This window comes from Phaenicophaeus curvirostris, chromosome 10 (assembly GCF_032191515.1).
Source record: "Phaenicophaeus curvirostris isolate KB17595 chromosome 10, BPBGC_Pcur_1.0, whole genome shotgun sequence".
In the NCBI taxonomy this organism is placed as follows: domain Eukaryota; kingdom Metazoa; phylum Chordata; class Aves; order Cuculiformes; family Cuculidae; genus Phaenicophaeus; species Phaenicophaeus curvirostris.
The window spans coordinates 12,363,570-12,384,056 of NC_091401.1; the positions used below are offsets into that span (position 1 = coordinate 12,363,570).

At 40.8% G+C, this 20,487-nt stretch overlaps 1 protein-coding gene across 1 annotated transcript in view; it reads left to right on the forward strand.

Annotated features, from left to right (window-relative positions):
* Window positions 1-9,738, forward strand: part of CUL3 (cullin 3) — a 49,444-nt gene extending 39,706 nt beyond the window's left edge. Inside the window, exons 9-16 of the mRNA XM_069864805.1 lie at window positions 537-707; window positions 2,128-2,235; window positions 3,050-3,174; window positions 3,508-3,604; window positions 3,940-4,074; window positions 6,238-6,424; window positions 8,100-8,245; window positions 8,924-9,738. Coding sequence (XP_069720906.1) covers window positions 537-707; window positions 2,128-2,235; window positions 3,050-3,174; window positions 3,508-3,604; window positions 3,940-4,074; window positions 6,238-6,424; window positions 8,100-8,245; window positions 8,924-9,055 — 1,101 coding nt within the window. The 3' untranslated portion in view covers window positions 9,056-9,738. The remainder of the gene's footprint in view (window positions 1-536; window positions 708-2,127; window positions 2,236-3,049; window positions 3,175-3,507; window positions 3,605-3,939; window positions 4,075-6,237; window positions 6,425-8,099; window positions 8,246-8,923) is intronic.
* The last annotated feature ends 10,749 nt before the right edge of the window (window positions 9,739-20,487 follow it).

The window sequence follows — 20,487 nt, forward strand, 5'->3', positions numbered from 1 at the left end:
CGGATGGTTCAACTGAGGCTTCAGGGGCTCTGAATAAAGCTGAATATACCATTATATGCATTTTATGCTTTGGGAATCAAATAGTAAACTCTATTTATAAAATAAGTAATTGTTTTATTTGTTGTGGCACTAGGCAGGCTTTGCAAAATGAGTCTTAACATTTAAAAGCTTTCATTCCAAGCCAACTTGGAATTCTCTTGTCGTTCTCCTGACACTGATTTCCATCTGTGCTTTTTTTAAAAACACTTAACTTGCCTAGGAACTTTTCCTATATTAATGCCTTGAGGTATTCTACCAATCCATCGTCACAATTCTCCCTCTCAATTGCTTTTCCCTCCATTTTAGAGGTATTTCTTTCTCTACTCTTGAGTTTGTGCACTGTTCTGTTGGCTCTGTTGTTCACATGTGGACCAATTTTGTTGGCTTCTTTGTAGGCTACTGTTAGATCATATGCTTGCTGTGAATTACTTTTAAGTACTCAGGTTATATAAGAAGTTTGGGCTGTAAGGTTAAAGTCAGCAAATTTTCTTTTACAGCTAACAGAACAAGAAGTAGAAACTATATTGGATAAGGCAATGGTTCTATTCAGGTTTATGCAAGAGAAAGATGTTTTTGAACGCTATTACAAGCAGCACTTGGCAAGAAGACTTCTCACAAACAAGAGTGTTTCAGATGACTCAGAGAAAAATATGATATCTAAATTAAAGGTAAGAGAGTATCTACATACTTTATACTTCATTTTTGTCGTAAATATGTTTTCTTCTGTTTTGAATTAAGGAATATATAGAGAACATAAATTTTGATTGCTGTTAAATACAGATTTGAATATAAAGTCCTCACAAACTATGAAAGGTTTTTCTGAATAATTCTGTGGAAGAAAAGAGAAAGGAATACTGGAAAGCACCTGTGATGAGAGCAATCTAGAAAACAAAGCTCTCTTTATTTCAAAATTTTGAAGAGTTTCCAAATAAGAGGACAACTCCTGTTACCCAGTGACTGCATTTGAAGACAAGACTGTTTTATCCTGTTTTATCCTGATATTCACAGTACAATTTTTATTGCCTGTGTTGTGTTTTAGTTGCCTATTGATAATGCTCAGTTCCTTTTTGATTAAGTAGTTTGAAATAGATTGAAAACAAAAAGAACTTTTGATCAGCATTTGGAAACACATTTTCATTAGTTGGTTCAATTTATGGATTCAATAGACCAAAGTAGAAAACAAAGCTTTGGAGTAGAAAACGAAGCTTAAAAATGAACAGTCCTTCAAGCAAGTTCTAATGCAGCTTCTTGAGTGGTATGATGAATGGCTAGGAAGCTTCTGAACCTGAGTGATCTGATCCTAAAATCAAACTTTACTGACCGTGGTTTTGACCTTCATATTCTATCAGGTAGCAAAGCCTGTTTGCATCATATTTCTCCAAATCATCAATATTGATTCCAGGTTGTCAGTATGAATTCCTTACCAGTTTCCTCTGCCCCTGCTCTTGCCTGGTGATTTAGAAGGCACAGGGCGTACGTTCTCAGAATGGAATCGGTGGACCGGAACTTCCCTCTTTTCTCACGTCTTTGCACAATGTTTAGGATGCTGAAGCTAACACACTTGGCTTTGCTGTGTGTATTAAAATAGGCAGCAAGTCCTGTATGTGCAACTCAAACGTACGTTTGTATGCACATGTATCTGTATATGCTTATGTTCCTGTTTCTCAAAAGGTCTGGTAATTTCACTTAGTAATCTGTGGTAAGCCTTCAAAATTAGATGCTCTTAGGACAACTGGGCTATTTTTCTGATAAAAATAAAGATTTTTATTTCCCTTTTCAGTGTGAGGCTGAAAGGCAGATGCCAGGGTATACCTTGGTCTTATAAGCTGTCACAGGTATTTTTAAGGTGACCCAGGAGGCTAAAAGAAGAGAAGGAAAGCAGCATTTGATTTGTGTAGGATTAGATCCTTATGTGAAAAAAATATACTTATTTCAAGCACTGAAGGTAATGTTACTGGGATTCCCATTTTCCAAATGTACAGAAATATCATTTTTGAGATGTATGAAGTACCTATTAGTCTTGCAGTTTAAATTTCAGCAGCTTTGTTTTCACTGTGCTGGCACAACAAGTTGTTCTGTTTGTTATAGACTGAATGTGGATGTCAGTTCACATCTAAACTGGAAGGAATGTTCAGGGACATGAGCATCTCAAACACAACAATGGATGAGTTCAGGCAGCATCTGCAGGCAACAGGGGTAAGTGGTGGTGGTGGGGACGGGCTCTGTGTGCTTGTCCTTTTACTTCAGTACAAACCCCAGATCTTTATCAAGTCTTTTGGGTTTTAATTTGTTAGTCCACGCATGTGGGAAGGAAGATTTTGCTAATGTGCTCAAATTACATTTCTTTGGCTGCTTTTCCCATTTACAAACTTTGTTGCTATTTCCCTAAATACAAAATTCGGTTCGAAGCCTCATCCACAACTTAAGCAGGGCCAATTTCATTTCATAAAATCCTGTTTCAGCTTCTATTCTTTATCCTCGTTCCCTTGAAGGGCTCAGGATCCGGCTCCAGCTGCAGCGCCGCTGCCGGCCACCAGGAGGCGAGAGGCTGCCGCCTACCCCTCCTTCTGCCTTCCTCCCCTGCCACCTTGTCATTCTTTAAAAGTAATCTTCATCATGACCTGTATTTTATGCTAACAGCCAGAAAAATATTGCATGCTGCAGGTGTTTGACAAGCACGCCATCTCATACTTCCCCAAAGCAGTTCATAGCTTTATTAAAAGCAGGAGTCCCAATTTTTGTTCAAATTGCCAAATATAGACCTGATTGTTCAATCAAGTAGTGTGTACTCTTAAATGCCAGAGAGGAATAAAGTGAAAGATTTTTGCTGTACCATCTACTCAATACTGATTAATTCATTTGTCTGGCTTTGTAAAAATGATGTTTATAGACTATGTCTATTTTTTTTTCTTACTCTCTGAAAATTCTGTGCAGTCTACACTGATACAGAAAAATGGTGAAACGTGATCCTGTTTTTAAAAAGTGGATGTTTTCTTCCAATTGTCCTTAGGTCTCATTAGGTGGTGTTGATCTTACAGTGCGGGTCCTCACAACAGGTTACTGGCCTACACAGTCAGCCACACCAAAGTGCAACATCCCTCCAGCCCCCAGGCATGCTTTTGAAATATTTAGAAGGTATGTATTAAACAAGATTTTTAGGTAGAGGTTTTAAGAAGAAAATTTCTAAGCTTCACTTAAAGATATGTTTTACCATCAGAGTGAAAGATATGCCAGCATCCTGCTCTTCTTCACTTTGTGTGAATATTGGAGAATGCAATAGCTGCATTGTGAGATTTCGGGAACTTTTAATTAGAATTCTAACAAGATTTAATGCTTTAAAAAGCAAAAGTTAAAAAATTCTTAGTGTCTCTAATGGCTATGAAAAGTCCATGTAACTCTTTAAAGTAATTGCCTCTTATATATAAAATATAACCAAAGTATTAAGGTTTTGGTTCAATTATGTTGCAGATTTTATTTAGCCAAACATAGTGGGCGACAGCTGACACTCCAGCATCACATGGGTTCTGCAGATCTCAACGCCACTTTCTACGGGCCTGTTAAAAAGGTAGAGTATCAAGACTGTGAAAATATTATCTTTCTCAAAAAAATATATTAGCATTTGTAATAACTGCAGAACTTTGTAAAATGGAAGTTTACCCATTGATATAATTATACTAGAATAACAAAAAGCTGCCTACCATCGGCTTTATAGTCTGTTTCTTCCTTCACAGCAGTTTTGTTTTGACATTTGTTCCCCTCTAAATCTAATCTGAATGCATTACTTGGCATTATCTCTTTGATTACCTTGTAGAAAAGCAGTAATTTTGATCTTGATTCTTACCAAGCTGAAATATTTGCAGTGAAGAATAATCTAATAGTAGTTTTATAATTTTAAAATAGGAAGATGGCTCAGAAGTTGGTGTAGGAGGTGCCCAAGTAACTGGCTCGAATACACGGAAGCACATATTGCAAGTCTCCACTTTCCAGATGACGATATTAATGCTTTTTAACAACAGAGAAAAATATACGTTTGAGGTAAGTGTTGTGGTTTTTAAGTAACTGTTCTAGGCACTTGTCCTCTTGAGTGCCTATCTTTCTATTTGAGTGTGGATCAGGCCAATAAATACAGGATGCAGATCATGAGCAGTGCACCTGGAAGCAGTCCTAGGGAAGGAGATTATTTGGACACAGAAGTTTTCAGACATTTTGGAGAGTTGTGTGGCTATTCCTAGGCTGTAGAGCTATAGAAAAGCTGAAGTTGGAATTCAGCAGGTGGCCCCATTTGCTCATTTTATCTCTGAGAAGCTGCACTTACATGCCAGAAGGTGGAGAAGGGTTTGTATCCTGGCTTCTTAAACACTGAAGTGCTTAAATTGGCAGGCAGGAGTTGAGGTGTGGGCTGAATCAAAACTTTCATCCCTTCTCTTAGCTGGTGAGCCAGAAAGGACAATGAAGAAAGTCCAAATAGATTCTCAACAAGATGCCCAAGGGGGAATTGCTGGGAAGGGTTGAAGTGTGCAGCTGATAGACGATGATGGAGACAACACTGGAAGTGGAGGGAGGATTCTGTGCTCTGAGGTTTGAGCATTGTGTTGTTGATGTCAATTAATGTTTTAGACACCTTCTCTTTGAGAGAGCACTGGCAGCCTTAAAAGCAGCGTGGGAGCAGTTTGAAATGGAATTAATTTCTAGGTTCCTTTATCTACTTTTGTGCTGTGTATAGTAACCATTTGCCTTTTAATTTGGATTTTGTTTCCATCTTATTTGGCAGGCTTCTAGTGTGTTAATACTGAATGTCTCTTTGAAACACTCCCAGCTGGGATCAAGGAAGGCAGGGTTTGATAAGAAGCTTTTAAACTACTCATAGTTCAGAAAAAGATTATTTAGAGCACAGAAAGCTGTGTGTTGTGAAATCTATTGCCGGAGCATTACAGCCTGAGTACTTTCTCTGCAGAATACTTAAGGCAGGGGGCAAAAGAGGAGGGCTTAATTTTTTCTTGAAGTTGTTGTTGCTGATGACTACCTTATTCAGAAAAGCTGTAGGCATTACGAGTAGTAGATCCTCACTCACATATGAATAAATAATATTTTGTAGAGCAGTGGAAAATACAGGTTTTGATATGTGCTCTTAATCATAGTTCAGATGATAGAGACATAGATCTGTGAACTTCCAGGTTGTGTGTGTTGTTGATTTCTGGTTTGGGAGTTCTTAAATTCTTACTGTGTCCCACTGTAACTAAAACATTAAGAAGGCATATTTGTTTTGTTTGGTTTCTTTGAAGTGTGTGGGAGTTGTCTTAAACTCCAGCCAGGAAAGCTTATGAAGACTTGAGTAGAATGACTTCTCTCTTTGTTCATTGATTATTGAATACCATGATTAATTGCTGAGTGCTGGACAACTGTTGTTTCTCTGTCATATCAAATTATTGCTTTTACTACAACGTAGCATGAGTGATAACTTGTAGTTTGTGCTTGTCAAAGCATAAAACTCTGATGTGCAAATATTTCTGCCGATTTTCAGCTGAACAAATTAATTTGAAGTTGCATTCACAGTTGAACACTTTGCTCTTTTCTTTTGCAATTAATTATCATACTGAATACAAATTTGACAAGATCCTCGCAATAGTCCTAATAGCTGTTAAGCCATCTGATTGAGAGAAAAGTGAGATAATGATGATGCATAAGATGCTGCAGAAACTGAAAGGATTATTGCGTAGCAAAGTTCCCTCACAAAAATGCATGAATTTATTGTATTCCTAAACAGCAACATTTTAGTTACATGTGCAAAAGAACTGGCGGTCATATGGGTCCAGGTTAGTGCTCCTGGAATCCAAGAGGAAGGGTCTTCATGCAAGCCTTCAAAGCATGCTAATTTTTTCAAAGAATTCAGTTTCTTCTAATCTGGTCTCTTCTATTACTCAGCATGTTTTTCTACTGGTCTTTCTTTTGTCTGTTTTCAGCTCGTGGTGACCATTTACTTGACAGAATTCACTGTGTGTTGACCCAGGGGGATCATTTTGTGTGGTACACATTGACACTTAGCTACTTCATTATTCCTAACCTTTTAAGCCTCAAAACTGTCATAGCAGCATTATTTTGCATGCTTGAAGGTAGACTTTTTAAGCCATCACTGCTGTTTGTGAAACATAATACTTGCTTCTGCCATAGCCATAAAGTAATGAAGTTATTTTTGTTTAGGAAATTCAGCAAGAAACTGATATCCCCGAAAGAGAACTGGTTCGAGCCCTACAGTCCCTTGCGTGTGGCAAACCAACACAACGTGTTCTCACAAAAGAGCCTAAATCAAAAGAAATAGAAAATGGTCATATATTTACAGTGAATGATCAGTTCACATCTAAACTACACAGAGTCAAGATTCAGACGGGTAAGGGAGCTTTATATTTTACTGTCTTAGAGGCCCAAAACTGCCTTAAAATGTCAAATTAGCTTTTGCAGGTTTAATGTCTGTACAAGTAAAGGTCATAAAATGAAAATTTTACTTCCATGCTTTTCTTAGTATTTATACTTAAACCTTTTACTTTACAAAGTTTGTAATTATCTCTTTAAAGGAAATGTTGAAAGAGGAAATTCAAATTAAGTTGTAAAATACACTACTGATTGATTCAGAAATCAGAAAATTGCCTCAAGTAGCTGTACTGCTGTGAAATTGAGTGATGTCTTTAGGCTATGATAGAAGAGCTATTTCCAAGTGCCAGGTAGCTATAATGTTTTGGGGCAGGGTTTGGGGTTTATCAAGGAGAGAAGCTCATCAGTACAACACCACTTCATTATCTCATCACAGTGCTGATTTATGTCATGTGTAAGTAACGTTGATATCTTTTGTCTAGAAAGCTCTGTGGAAATCATTTGAGTTGTAGCATTGCTGCAGCTGTTTTGAAAGATTAATTCTTAGTTTTAGTACCTCTGAAAGTATTTTCTGACTTTGCAGATCTCTGTACATAAAATACACAGCATCGCTGGCAGTGTGTTAAGTGCAGTGTTGGTAATTCACATGCTTTTTGTTGCACATATTATTAACCTGTTGGGCTTCTGTGCAGCCCGCTGTGTCCAGGGATATAAGTGTGTAGAACCCAGTAGTACCTACATATGTTGCCTTGCACGTACCCCTTGTGCATAAGCGATAGCTATAGGCTGTCTCGGTGTGCATGCAAAGTGCTGTGGTATCAGCACATTTTCCTTGTCTGGAGAATATTTCTAGGAGCAGGAGTGCAGCAGCCAAATGAGGATGTTGAGAACCCTCTGGTCATGGCCCGTGGTGTTTCCCTGGCATAATTAAAGTGAATTCTGTGACAGCTCTTGGAGCTTTAGTGGAATTAAGCTTTTTCATTTCCACTCCTCAAATGTCTGTGAACAAGGAATATGATTTGGGATTCAGGATGGTTTTAGAGCAATTTGATACTTGTGGGTTTGTTTCTGCCTTGCGCAGAAGTCGTCTTATGTGTGTCTCTTTAAAACCTGGGGCTTTTTAAGTGAAGAAGGACTGGGGGAATGTGCTGTAGCAGTGTGGGAGTAGGGCTTGGTTATAATGGAGCTTGGGTGAAAGACTAAGAAAAGCTGCACGTAAGGGCAGAAATAAAGTAGAAATAGAGGGGAACAATACAAAAAACTTAATTGTGTTGAAGGGCATAAAGTGGGACTATTTCTTCTGACTGATTGACTTTTAAAGTATTTAGCTAGTTGTGAAGTAAAATTTTCCATCCTTTTTCTATTTTAATTCATTATTTCTAAATTAAAGACAAAATATTTAATGTGAGTATGGGGTTGGTGATGCCTGTAAGCAGATTTGAGTACTGTTCAAATTTTAACATTGCAATAATTAAATAACAGATTGTTACCTTGTCAGTTGCTATCAAAATATGCCAGAAAGTGTGAATATATTCCTGTGGCTGCTTCTCATTAAAAAATTGAGTTTGAGAATGTCAAAACTCGGGAAAATATTACTTGATGTCTCGATGAAATAAATAGTGAAGCTATTGAAAAGCAATGAAATTGCTTTTAATTTTGCTAACATACTTTACATTCTCTTTCTTTTCTTTAAGTTGCTGCCAAACAAGGAGAATCTGATCCAGAAAGGAAAGAAACAAGGCAGAAAGTAGATGACGACAGAAAACATGAGATAGAAGCTGCTATAGTTCGGATAATGAAATCTAGGAAGAAGATGCAGCATAATGTGCTAGTAGCAGAGGTATCCTTGTGCTCAGTTTTGATATGGGCTCAGGAGTTTGCTTTTCCTGTTAACTTGTGAAGGTTGCACTGCTCTCACTAACAAATGGCTTTTGAGGAATGCTGCATTTTATCCATCCTTTGTTTTAATTCCTGTCTATCTGAAGACATCTACATCCTTATCCTTCAGTTTGGGATTACTCATGGGTGTAGCTAAATTTCCTTCATCCTTTTATGTTATATATTTGGTATATAATACATCGTATTATATGTTATCAAATTCCTTTAAACCACAGTTGTCAGCAAAAAACACTGTGCTTCAATTCTTGTTTACTGACTGTTGGGTCTGGGTTTGAGAGATTTGAGCTCTTAGCAGAGAGAGAAACTCTAAACTCCTAAGTTCTGATAATTTCAGGACTAGTGCAAACTTTGCACTCTTTATCTCCCTTAGGGTTGTGAAATGGAGAGGATTCTCAGGTTGTGACCTTGTTTCTGTAGCGGGTCAGTGCTTTGAATTGTACCCCAAAATGAGAAAGCAGCCGATGGAGGAAGAAACTGTTGGAAGTTTGCAGGCTGCTAATATCATGTTTCATGGTTGTAGCCAGCCCTGTCAAAATGTGTTTATTTTGGTCAGTTAGGATACTTAATGATATTACTTGTCCTGTGATTTTACATTACTGTTTCTGATCTTCTGTTCTAGGTAACTCAGCAGCTGAAGGCCCGATTCTTACCAAGTCCAGTTGTTATTAAAAAACGTATTGAAGGACTTATTGAGAGAGAATATTTGGCAAGAACACCTGAGGATCGCAAAGTATACACTTATGTTGCATAAAATGCGTTCAGAAAATTTGATTTATTCTTGGACTGTACTCTTCGCATGAACTGGGAAGTTCTTTTAAATCATTAATATTAAGACGACCATCTCTTCTATTAAATTACAATATATGTTCTAGACCATTCAGATCAAGCCTTTTACTCCTTTTGAGAGTTTTCAACATCAATTGATTGAGCTTCAGGCTTTTCAACGTTATCCCTGTAGAGATCATCCTTACAATTCTTCGGGAAAATGTGAATGTGCCGCGTTTGTTTTCAATACTGTATGAAAACAGAAAAATAAAAACAAATTTAGAAAATACAGCTCATTTAAAAAAATAAAATTGTTGGAATTTCATTTCCCCCCATCTTCAGTGTTGATGTAAATGTGTTTCTGTAGTGTTGCTTAGCACTTTGCGCATTGTATAAGTTGGGTTTAAAAGAAACCGCAACTGGTAAAGCAGAATTCCCAATTATATTGCTCTGCTTCCAATGTTTCTTTAACTAGCCATGTTTAATTTAAATATTTGGTCCTTTTTTGAAGACCCAAGAAGACAACTTGAGCATGTTTCACTCTTCCAGCTGCACTCACTGTTTCAAGAACATGAATCAGGACCTTCTCGGGGCTCTGAAAAGACCATAACAATTTTGGCTTTCCCTTCTGTAATTTGAGTTCTTCTAAATTAAACTCTATATTGATTAGGTTTGTTCTGGTTTCTTTATAGGAAAAAGGAAAAGATTTTAGTGTGTATAAACTGTATAATAACTTTTGCTGTTGTACTCACTGCTGATGGTGGATTGTACAGGGCAATGTTTTTATTTCACTAAATGTAGACAAAATAAATTTAAAATAAATGGATTTAGTGTACACAACCAACTAATTCAAGTGTGTTAGAGTGCAGGGTTGACAATCTTTTGGAACTGAAGTCTGTCCCCTGGGGAACGTACTGGGATTATATTTTGTTAATAAACATCATAGAGGAATCTATAGCCCCAGGGCTTCCCATCCTAAGCGCATTTTTCAGGAGATTACAGTGAAGCCAGTGTGCACTATTAGTTTTTAAAAATGCATTTTAAACATGCAATAAAACATTGTTACTGTAATGAATTTTTAGTTCTTACCCTGGAGCTTTTTTTTTTCTTGTCAGCATGCTGTGAAAATAGATTAAAAAGTGCAGTTTAGTGGCATCATCATTCTTACAGTAAGGAATTGTTTGCAGTGTTTTGAGCTGCAACAGAGGTTTTATTAAACAGTATTTCTGACGTTCCCATGCACATATTAGTTTCTCTGGCATAGCTATTTTCCTGTGGTAATTCAAAACAATAATTTTTTTCTTGTTGGTTCACATTGCTTTCATCTATATGAAAAATACAGTCTGGATGGGCTTCCTGATAGGCAGAGCTGGAGCTGAAACAAAAAGGAAGACTGGGTTGTAAAGCACAAAGAAGGTGCCTAACATTTCTTGATGATCTGCATTAAACAGGCGTGGTGGTGGTATGATGTAGCGATGCAATTGGAGAATATTTCTCATACTCTGTCCCCGTTTTCACCTCTCTTCAGCCTGTTAAGAGACAACTCCTGGCTATTGTTCAGTAATAGGACATTGCCTCTAAAGAGGTACTGGAATTGGGGCAATATCTTAGCTTGACTTATTCTGAAGCTTTTTTTAATGAAGCTTTACTTCAGTTTAGTGCATGCCCCAAACATGCACACACGTGAGATAAGCTGTTAAGTCATCAGAGGGGAGGTGGCTGATGGGCTTTCCTGCTGTTGTATGCCAAGAATTGAGCCCCAAAAGAGAGCAGCTAGGCTATAGCTATTCTCAAAATGTATTTGCTGGTGGTTATTAAAGCACCTTTCTATGGTATATGCAGACCTTCAAGAGCAATGTCGTTATTGTTCAGCCGTAGAGTGATCTTAAATACTAGCTGGATGAGAGTCTGGATTTGGGGTTGTGTCTTGAATCATCAGAAGCATCTTCCTTGAAATGTAACTCACTCTTCAGCGTGTCAGTATGAAGGTTTTCTTTTATGCCTGTCTTACTCTCTCAGAGCATAAGTGTTGATAATTGCATGTTGATGGTTTTTCATGTGCTTTTTGGGGAGAAACGTGTTTTCCTCCTTTTTCCACATGGAGCTTACAGAGGTGCTAATGTTGCTATCAGTGACAGGAGGACTCTGTCCTTACTGCTGCAATTGTACTTCTGTGCATCAGCTGAAGCTTTCTGCCTCTGGTGGCTTTGGGAAGTGCTGAGCCTGAATGTCACCTGAATGAATGTACAATGATGTTTTTTAAGGGTGTTTTTTTACTAGCTGTGTGGCTGTGAGTCTTTGCTGAAAGAGTAATAGGTGGTGAAGGTTCACTTCAGTCACAAATACTAAAAGTGTAGTTTCCATTTTAAATTTAATGAACTTTGAGACACTAGTTCTTCAGGAAGGGACTTTTGCTGCTGCAGCCACCTTTTGGAAATGTGCATTTTACAATTCTGCAATGGGATCCTGATACTTGAAAGATTGGGGAATGTGAAAACTGGTCGGAGAGCGTGAGACATCGCCAGGACTCTGCTGAAGGTGAGTTTGATGCTCATGCATTTACGCTGTTTGTGTATGTTAGTGAGCTTTCTTTTACAGTCCATGGTAGAATTCTGTGATGTCTCATCTAATTTCCTTTTTGCTTCCTTTAAGTGCCACTTAAAACTTTCATTTAAAATTATCTCAGTAGGATTGTAGCTACATGTATGAGTATAATTAGTACTAAGTTTGGTTTCTTTGCATTATTGTGCAGTTAAATGCAGCAACGAGGCATAATAAACACTTTAATTCTTCAGAATCTTTGAACATAAAAGTAAGTTTTGAGTTTTATAGCTATTTGAAGATGCATAACCATGTACTTTTCTTTTAAACAAATTTATTTTAAAGGGTCAAGAGTATACTTCATCTTCCATCATAATAAAAATTACCCTTGTATTCATGCTTTAGTTCTTGCTCTTTAATGTTAGCCACCTCTACAGCTTTCATTTGCTCTCTTGGTATCCTAGAATTAATCTCTACAATCTCCACATTTGCTACTCAACCATGACTGTTGAAAATGTCTGCAGACTGGGCTGAGTCTTGGATACAAAGTTACTCCTGAATGAAATGTCTCTCCTTGCTGCCTTTCCTGAAGACAGACTTTCCCTGTTGAACCTAAAGCTTTGAGTATAACACGGCCTGTTCCTGTGACCTTTGCTCACTGCGAATTGGCAGCTGCCATAAGATTTACTTTTCTGGACCTGTAAAACCAGAATCTTTTCACTAAATGCTCTGGGTGAATGAAGTATTTATATTCACATATATTGTAATAAAATTGTACAGGTGGCATGTCTGTATACAGTAACAGAGCCTGTTGTGGTGCATGGTTTGGGGGATAAGCGTGCACGGAGATGGGATTCTTGTTTTGTCAAAGGCAGCAAAAAATAGAATTACTTGTGGATGTCTGTTGTATGTGTTTTGAGCTCTGTTCCAGCATCTGGTCTGCACTTAAGTGATACAATTGCATTTGCGCTTGCTGGTAGTAGCCTTCACAAGGAAATGCATATTATGGAAATCAGGGAAGGATTTAGCTCTCCCAAAAGGAATATTTCTTGAGCTCTTGGAAAGGCACAGCGTCTCCTGTGCACGTTTCATGTTCTGAGTGATGTGTTTTAATAATGAACTACCATTTTGCAGTTTATAGAGGCTCTTGGCATCAAGCCCTCTGTTGGACAGAATCACACTGATGCAGTTTCTTGGGCTGCACAGTGCCTGTGTGATGCTGACTGGGCAGTGTGTGAAAGGCAGGGACAGCACCAATACGCTGAACAAATGTGCTGAGAACAAAGGTATGTGCTGCTTCCTCTAGCGTTGAGCTTTTGTAAGACTTGCAGGCCTGTTCACTGCAAGTGTTTTTCTCCTAGTGACACTGTGCAACACTGACAGTGGTGTAACGATAGCATGTTGATCCACACAGCTGCTGTGGTTCCATTTATGTCTCATAGCCTTAACTGGGTAAAACGCCTGTTGAAATCTCTGGGCATTCACCCCAAGTCCCAGGCTGCACGATTTAGCACTGGGTGCTCAGCAAAGAGCAAGATCTCAGTTGCTTCTTGCCTTGAAGGACTTGTTATTCCTTGTGCTCTTGGTTGAGGTTGGGAATGGCATTTCTCCAGGTAAGCAGATTTCACAAAGAAGCAAGCAGAAATTCTGGTTCTAGGAAGCCTTGATTGAAATGAAACCTACTGTTAGTCTTCTTTTGCACAAACCTGGGTGAAGGAGTAACATCTGAAGCTGCACTGCTCTGCTCCTGTCTGAGGTTTGGTCCATGTGTTGTGATACAGCATAGTATCGACATGGAATAATATCTTACGCTCAACCTGCTCTGGCAGTAATGGCACGAGAACATGAAGCACAATAGAAAAATAAGGAAATGAGATTTTAGCTGGGAATTGGTGAACAACTGAGAAGAATGAAAATACTATTCCAAGGGGGGTGAGGTACACTTGTTCCAAATCACCATGCTTCTGCGCTTTAAGCATCTTTAGTGTCTTTTGCATCTTCTGCACTTAAGTTGCAGTAACAACTGTGTTCTGAAAATCCAGTCTGATTTTCAGATAAGATCCAGTGATCTTATTATCTGGGGTCAATTATGTTTTCTCTTTAGGTGGGCTGTTACGATATCTTTAGTCTGGTGGGTTTTTTTACCATCTTGTTTTTCATCTTGTTATTCCCGTGAGGTTGGTACCAGGAACCTCAGTTGTGGTCACATCGTATTTATCCCGTATGTGAAAAGACACGGCATTTGCCCTTGCTTTAAGCAGCTTATCATTGTATTTACATCTAAAGTGAATGGTTTTATGGCCTTTGAAATTAAACCTGATCTTTCAAGGCCAGCCTGGTAGTTTTAGGGAATCATGCTCACAGGCTACGATCCTGCAGTGTAACATTTCTGCCTTGTGCCACAATAAGGCTTGGGAGGTTTGGGCAAGTCCTTCTGGTCATTGAGTCTTCTAATACTGAGCACAATCTAACATTTATTCTCATGGATTTTGCTTGAGAAGATGATATTGTGAGTGTGATGTGACCAGAGAATCATAGAATGGTTTGGGTTGGAAGGGACCTTAAAGGTCATCTAGTTCTAACCCCCCTGCCATGGGCAGGGACACCTCCCACTGGATCAGGCTGCCCAAGGCCCATCCAACCTGGCCTTGAACACCTCCAGGGATGGGGCAGCTACAGCTTCCCTGAGCAACCTGTGCCAGTGCCTCACCACTCTTGTGGTGAAAAAATTCTTCCTAATGTCTAGTCTCAATCTGCCTCTCTCCAGCTTATATCCGTTCCCCCTTGTCCTATTGCCACAAGCCTTTATGAATAGTCCCTCCCCAGCTTTCTTGTAGCCCCTTTCAGGTACTGGAAGTTTGCTATAAGATCTCCTTGGAGCCTTCTCTTCTCCAGGCTGAACAAGCCCAACTCTCTCAGCCTGTCCTTGAATGGGAGGTGCTCCAGCCCTCTAATCATCTTTGTAGCCTCCTCTGGACCCACTACAACAGCTCCATATCTTTCTTATGTTGAGGATTCCAGAACTGGACACAGTACTCCAGATGAGGTCTCACAAGAGGAATAGAGGGGCAGAATCACCTCCCTCGACCTGCTGGCCACGCTTCTTTTGATGCAGCCCGGGATACAGTTGGCCTTCTGGGCTGTGAGCACACATTGCTGGTTCATGTCAAGCTTCTTATTGACCAGCACCAGGTTCTCATTGATAGCTAACACAGAAGCATCTGCCTGGCCCTCTAGGCAGCTGTTTGTCCTAAAGTATGAATGCATATTGCTGTTGAGGAGAGAGAGAAGTCTGTGTCACCTTCTCCTGGATTAACAATGGCCTAGATGAGGAAATCTTCTGGAGAGATGATGATCTGGAAGCTGTTTGCCTGAGTTGCTGCTGGGAGGGAAGGAGGATCCACCAGTAGGTGCAACTTCCTTCCATTCAGGGTTGCCTTTAGCAACCCTGTTCATGGGAAGAAAAAATCAGTGGGAAGTCTTGAAGGTCACTTTGAGGCTGCACTAAAGCCTAATGGTGCCTTATTATGGCCTTTGAGTTATTGTCTGCATTTTCTAGGCAAAGTTTGCTACGGGGTGTCCCAAATCCCAGTAATGCATGAATTTCTTGGCTCTTGTGAGCCACTTCTGTTAATACTTGTTCAATGTTTGGATATTGCTTCTTCTGAAATTCTGTTAAAGATGAGGCTAATAATCCCCTGCAGCTTGTCTGTCACAGCATTTGTTGTCAGCTTAATTATGTAAATCTACAATTCCAACAACATGGGATCCAGGCCAAGGCTGTTCTTTTAATTAAAATTTGGGGTGTATTGTTCTGTATCTGGGGAGGGTTGTCCTCAGGAAAGGGAGTAATTAGAAGCCTTCCTTCACACCACATAGGTCTGATTTGTTCTTTAAGCTGGAGTTCGAACCTGTTGGTGAGCTCACCATCTCCTGGTGACTCATTAACACTCTGCAGTTTCTCTCAGCATCTGCTGTTGGCCTTCTAAGAATTTTGCCTTGAGTTGTCTTCAACAATGCTAAATGTAAGCTGATTAAATAAACTCTTTAGTGGGCCCTGCAAGTCTCAGTTTTTCTCAGATGTGCCTGTTTTCTTTTTCTGGGAAGCTTTTAATTGAAGTGTAATTCATATAATGATCCCTTGGCTCAGTGTTTCAGAAATGAGTCCTGAAGCTGGGCACTTAAATTCACATGTGGGGAAGCTGACAGCTGCCTCATCCCACAACGACCTGGGTGGAAGTGCGTTTGCTTCTGGGGGTGTGGGCAGAGGGCTCCTGAAAGTACCATCTTGGGTCAGTGCTGATTTCGGCTCTGTGTGGTGTTGACTTGATGTCGTTCTCTACCACTGATATCTGATGTGGTCTCCTATTGGCTCGTTATGTTTCGTGGGTCTTGGGCTGTGTCTATGGAGGGCTTTGGGGGTTTTTTGAAGTATTTTAACTGAAGTGGAATGTCACAAAGAATCTTTGTTTGAAGTGCCCTGTAACTTGCTGAGGACACATAGCCAAGTTTTGGGTGACATTAAGCACAAAAGCTGCCTCAATTAAGTTGTATAGTTCCAAATCTCACCAACAGCACAGGAACCTCGCTGCCAGCACTGAGACCTGAGCCATGTGGGAGTTTCTGCAAAGAAATATTGGTATCTTAGAATAGTTTGGGTTAGAAGGGACCTTAAAGATCATCTGGTTCCAACCCCCCTGCCACAGGCAGGGACATCCCACTTCATCAGGGTGCCCATCTTTGGTTACACACGCTTAATTGGAAGGCTTTCTACTTTTCCCTGTGTTCAGACTGCTTGGGAAGCACAACTCAAGAAAACAGTCTATCTGAAGGACTACAGCCAGCCTTCTGCTGGCTCTGCTTTCTTCAAGATCTTCCTTGCATGTGGCTGCAGGGGCCATCAGCTGCATCACTGGGGGAGGCCAGTGTGTGTCACAAGCGTCTGTATAACCACTTGTCTCAGGTGATTTAGGGCACAGGCGGGAAAGCGCTCTCAGGCTTCAGGTTCACAGAGGTTCTTTGTTCTTCTCCCTGACCTTCATCTTGCTGCTGGATCCCAAACACCCCATAGGGTGCAGAAGAGGGGCTGGAAGGAGGGTGGTTCTGCTGCGCAGTCAGTGCTCTCAGCAGACTGACTCTCACCTGACACTGTTACAGACTGCAGCAGCCTCTCTCCCCATTGCCCTTCCATCTGCTTAAGGAGAAAAAGAATTTGTTTGGGTTTGACAGCTGTAATACCAGCCTGGTTTGTAGAACTGCAATGACTCTAGTTTAATATGAGGTTTCCAAGATCCTCTTTCATCGGAGTTCTCCTTTTCCAGAGAGATCATCCAGGTACCAACGGTAAAAGCTTGATTGTCTCAAAGGATACAGCAGTTTTAACAAGGGCTTCAGGAGGGCTGTGGTTTGGTCCATTGTCAGCAATCTCCCCTGTCATCTGTGTCTCAGTGTTGCTCTCCCAGCCTGTACTCACACCAAAGTCCACGTTGCTCGAGGAAAACTTTTGTTCTGCTTCCTTAAACGTAATCATTAAGGGGTGATGTGGTTTAATCCTAATTGTCTCTGAGGGTGTGCCTTACTGCTGCAAGGATGCCCGTGCCCCTGGCTGATGGTCAGGAGGAACATCTCTCATTTTAGTTTGCACTTTATCTCCCGTGAGTCCTGAAATTCCATCTTGTTCGTGCATCTTCTAGCACAGTGTTCCTCGTGGCAGGAGTCTCGAGTTGCTGGGTCCCATCAAAGGGAGGAGTTGCAGCCTGTGGCTCCAGCAGCAGCGAGGCCAGCCCTCCTGGTAGCTCTGCAAGGTAAGGCGAACAGCAGCTTGCCTCGAGCTTCCCCGTCCTCTGTGCTTTCTCACTGTATTTTTTTGGTTTTATATTTTCTGCTTTTCTTTTCTGCCTGTGTGTGTGCTCATATCCTGATTCACTGAGAGTGGTGGTGCTCTGTTTTCTGGACTTCTGCTGAAAGACCCTTGCTGGCTTCCTCCTCTTTGTTAGCTGGTTAAAAAGAATAAACAAGAACTATTTACTTAAATAAATGTAATAGGCTAGATGATTTTTTTCCTCTTTTGATCATGAGAGTTCTAATTTCCTCTGAACGAATGATGAATTGGGGACACAAGGTTTGGAGCAAGAGACAAATCCTTTGAGAACTTTATTGTATTCAAGACCTTACACCTGATTTTTGTCTCTGTACTGTCTAAGCTGTAGATAACTGTTGTCTAGCAGGTTAATTTAGTATTTTTGTCCTTGTTAAAGGAAAAGCTTTGAGAAGTTCTTAAGCCTACAACATTTCATGATTGTAATGGGGCCTGCTCCTGAGAGGCTTAGGTCATTTGCAGCCAACCTCTCTGAAGTTAATTATGCGCTGCTTTAGGAAGCCTAAATCATTATAACGTAACCTCCTTGCAGATGCTACTATGAACCTACTAAATCCTGTGGTGCCTCATCACTTTTACTGGTGTCAGCCAGAGCAAGGGGCTCTGTGCACCACAGAGGACCAGGTACATTGCAAGAATTCATTAGGAAAAGGAATTTTTAATCATTTTGCTGTGCCTTAGTGCTGTAAGGTTTTGAATATATAGCAAACAGGATTCTCCAAGCCTTCACACGGTAATGTGTTTGGTACTGGTTTGCATTTGGGCTTTATTTTATACCAGGCTGACTGCTGTATATATTGGGATAGGTACAATTACTCCTGACTGAGCGGCTCTTAGGCAAAGCTTTGCCCCCCAGCTCTGTGGCCAATCACTAACATGTGGGGAAAGGACTCTGATAGATTTTTGGAATATCAGAATATTTCCCCCAGCCCTCAGAAGAGTGGCTTTTCATGTGAGATTGAATTGTTATTTTCCTAATCTGTTACCAAAATCTTTCTTGGCGTGTTCAGTAGGTCACTATGAATAATGTGCTTTTCCATTTGGCAGCCAGACAGAAAAGCTGGGGGAAGGGGAAGCTGAGAAACTCATTACATTCAGGAATCAGAATGAAGCCACGCTTTCCTTTTCTGACAAGACGCAGCAGAAGCCAGTGCTTTGTTCTGTTGGCAGTCATCCCTTTCCTACCCAATACTGCCTTGGTGTCTCTGAGAAAAGCAGTGGATGAAGAGGTCTAATCTCACCACACTGCAGCAGTGAGGGTCATGGCATCTTGGCTTCACCCCAGGGGCCAAATACACTGGGGACAAAGTGAAGGCATGAGAATATTCTTGTCTGAGGTTGGGGAGCCCGAGTTTGAGCCCTTCCCCAAGGATATGTAGATGTCAAAGCAAAGTGGTAGAGGAGCAGAGCAGTCCTCTACTGCACAGTGCTTCGCTGGGGTGGTGGGTCTGCCTTTCAAAGGAGGAGTTTGGGTAAGGCTGATGTTTGGTTTGTGTTATGCTCCTTGCGGTAGGAATGGTGGGTAACCCTGACCTGAAGCTCCTGGAGAGCTTACAGGTCTGAGAATCAGGCCTAGAACTCTTCTCCAGGCAGCTCTATCAGATGGAGCTCATGGGCGAGACTGCCTCCCAGTCCCACCCCAGCAAGTACACAGCTCACAGAGGAAACGCAGCATGGTGGCAGGCTTGAGGATTTGCAGAATTCCTATTACCAGTACTTTATCTTTTTTACTACCATGCTGCTGCCTCCATAGGATTTTAAACAGTGGGGCTGATGCAGTTTGATTAGGGCTGTCTTCCTTCTTTTTTCTTCAGTCTCCACACATTTAAGTAAGGGCAGCTGGAGCAGCCTACTGTACCCCTGGGTACCCCGTGAACGCAAGGGGAAGATTTCTTTCCCTCACCACCATGTTTATGCTCATTCACACTTCACAGATGCACAGAATGATTTGGTTTGGAAGGGACCTTAAAGCCTATCCAGTTCCAACCCCTCTGCTATGGGCAGGGACACCTCCTACTGGATTAGGCTGCTCAAAGCCCCATCCAACCTGACCTTGAACACCTCCAGGGATGGGGCAGCCACAACTTCCTTTGGCAACTTGTGCCAGTGCCTCACCACCCTCATCGTGAAGAATTTCTTCCTAATGTCTAATCTAAGTTTTCCCATTCCCACTTGTCGTATCACTCCATGCCTTTGTAAGGAGTCCCTCCCCAGCTTTGTCATAGTCCCCCTTTCAGTGTCCCCCCTTGTCAGGCCACTATAAGGTCTCCCCGGAGCCTTTCCTCCTCCAGGGGGAGAAGCACTCTGAAATGCAGCTCAGGCTTCCAGATACAAACCAAGCCCCAATGAACTTTCTTAGATACAGTGGTTTCTTGTGCAGGCAAAATTCCCCTTTTCCTCACATGCAGGAAGGCAGGTGACTGCTTGCCCTGCCCTGTAGCAAAGAGTTGCTGAATCATTTCCTCTTCCATATTTTAGAAGAATTGTGTTGTTCAGAGCTCATCTGAAGTGTTTTAATCTTTTAAGCATTTGCACTCTTACCTCCACACCCTTCCTGCAATTGTCCGAGGGCTGGATTTTTTGCTCTCCCTCCCAACATTTATTTGCTCTGAAATGTTGCAGGTGGGTTTGTCTCTATCAGGGGAAATGATTTTTTTCTCCTCATTTTCTAGTCAGCCTTTTTATTTTTATTGTACATTGGTCCCAGTGGGGTTTTAAGGCATGAATGTGTGTTTCTGCCAGCGAATTATCTTCACAAAGAAAACCAAGGCACCACTACTTGCACCTTTAGACCTTGCAGATTTTGCTCAGTTGAATATAAAGCCAGGGTTATATTAAAAATAGTTCAGTGTTTTCAATAACAGAATTAATGCTGGAATTTCTGCACAGTGCACTGTTGCTTTGTGTGCTTGGCTCTTGGAGAGGGGAACTGGTATGTCAGCAGAGAGAGGTGTGTCAGAGGCCCTAAGTTTGATTTAAACACTGACTGTGTTGGGGGC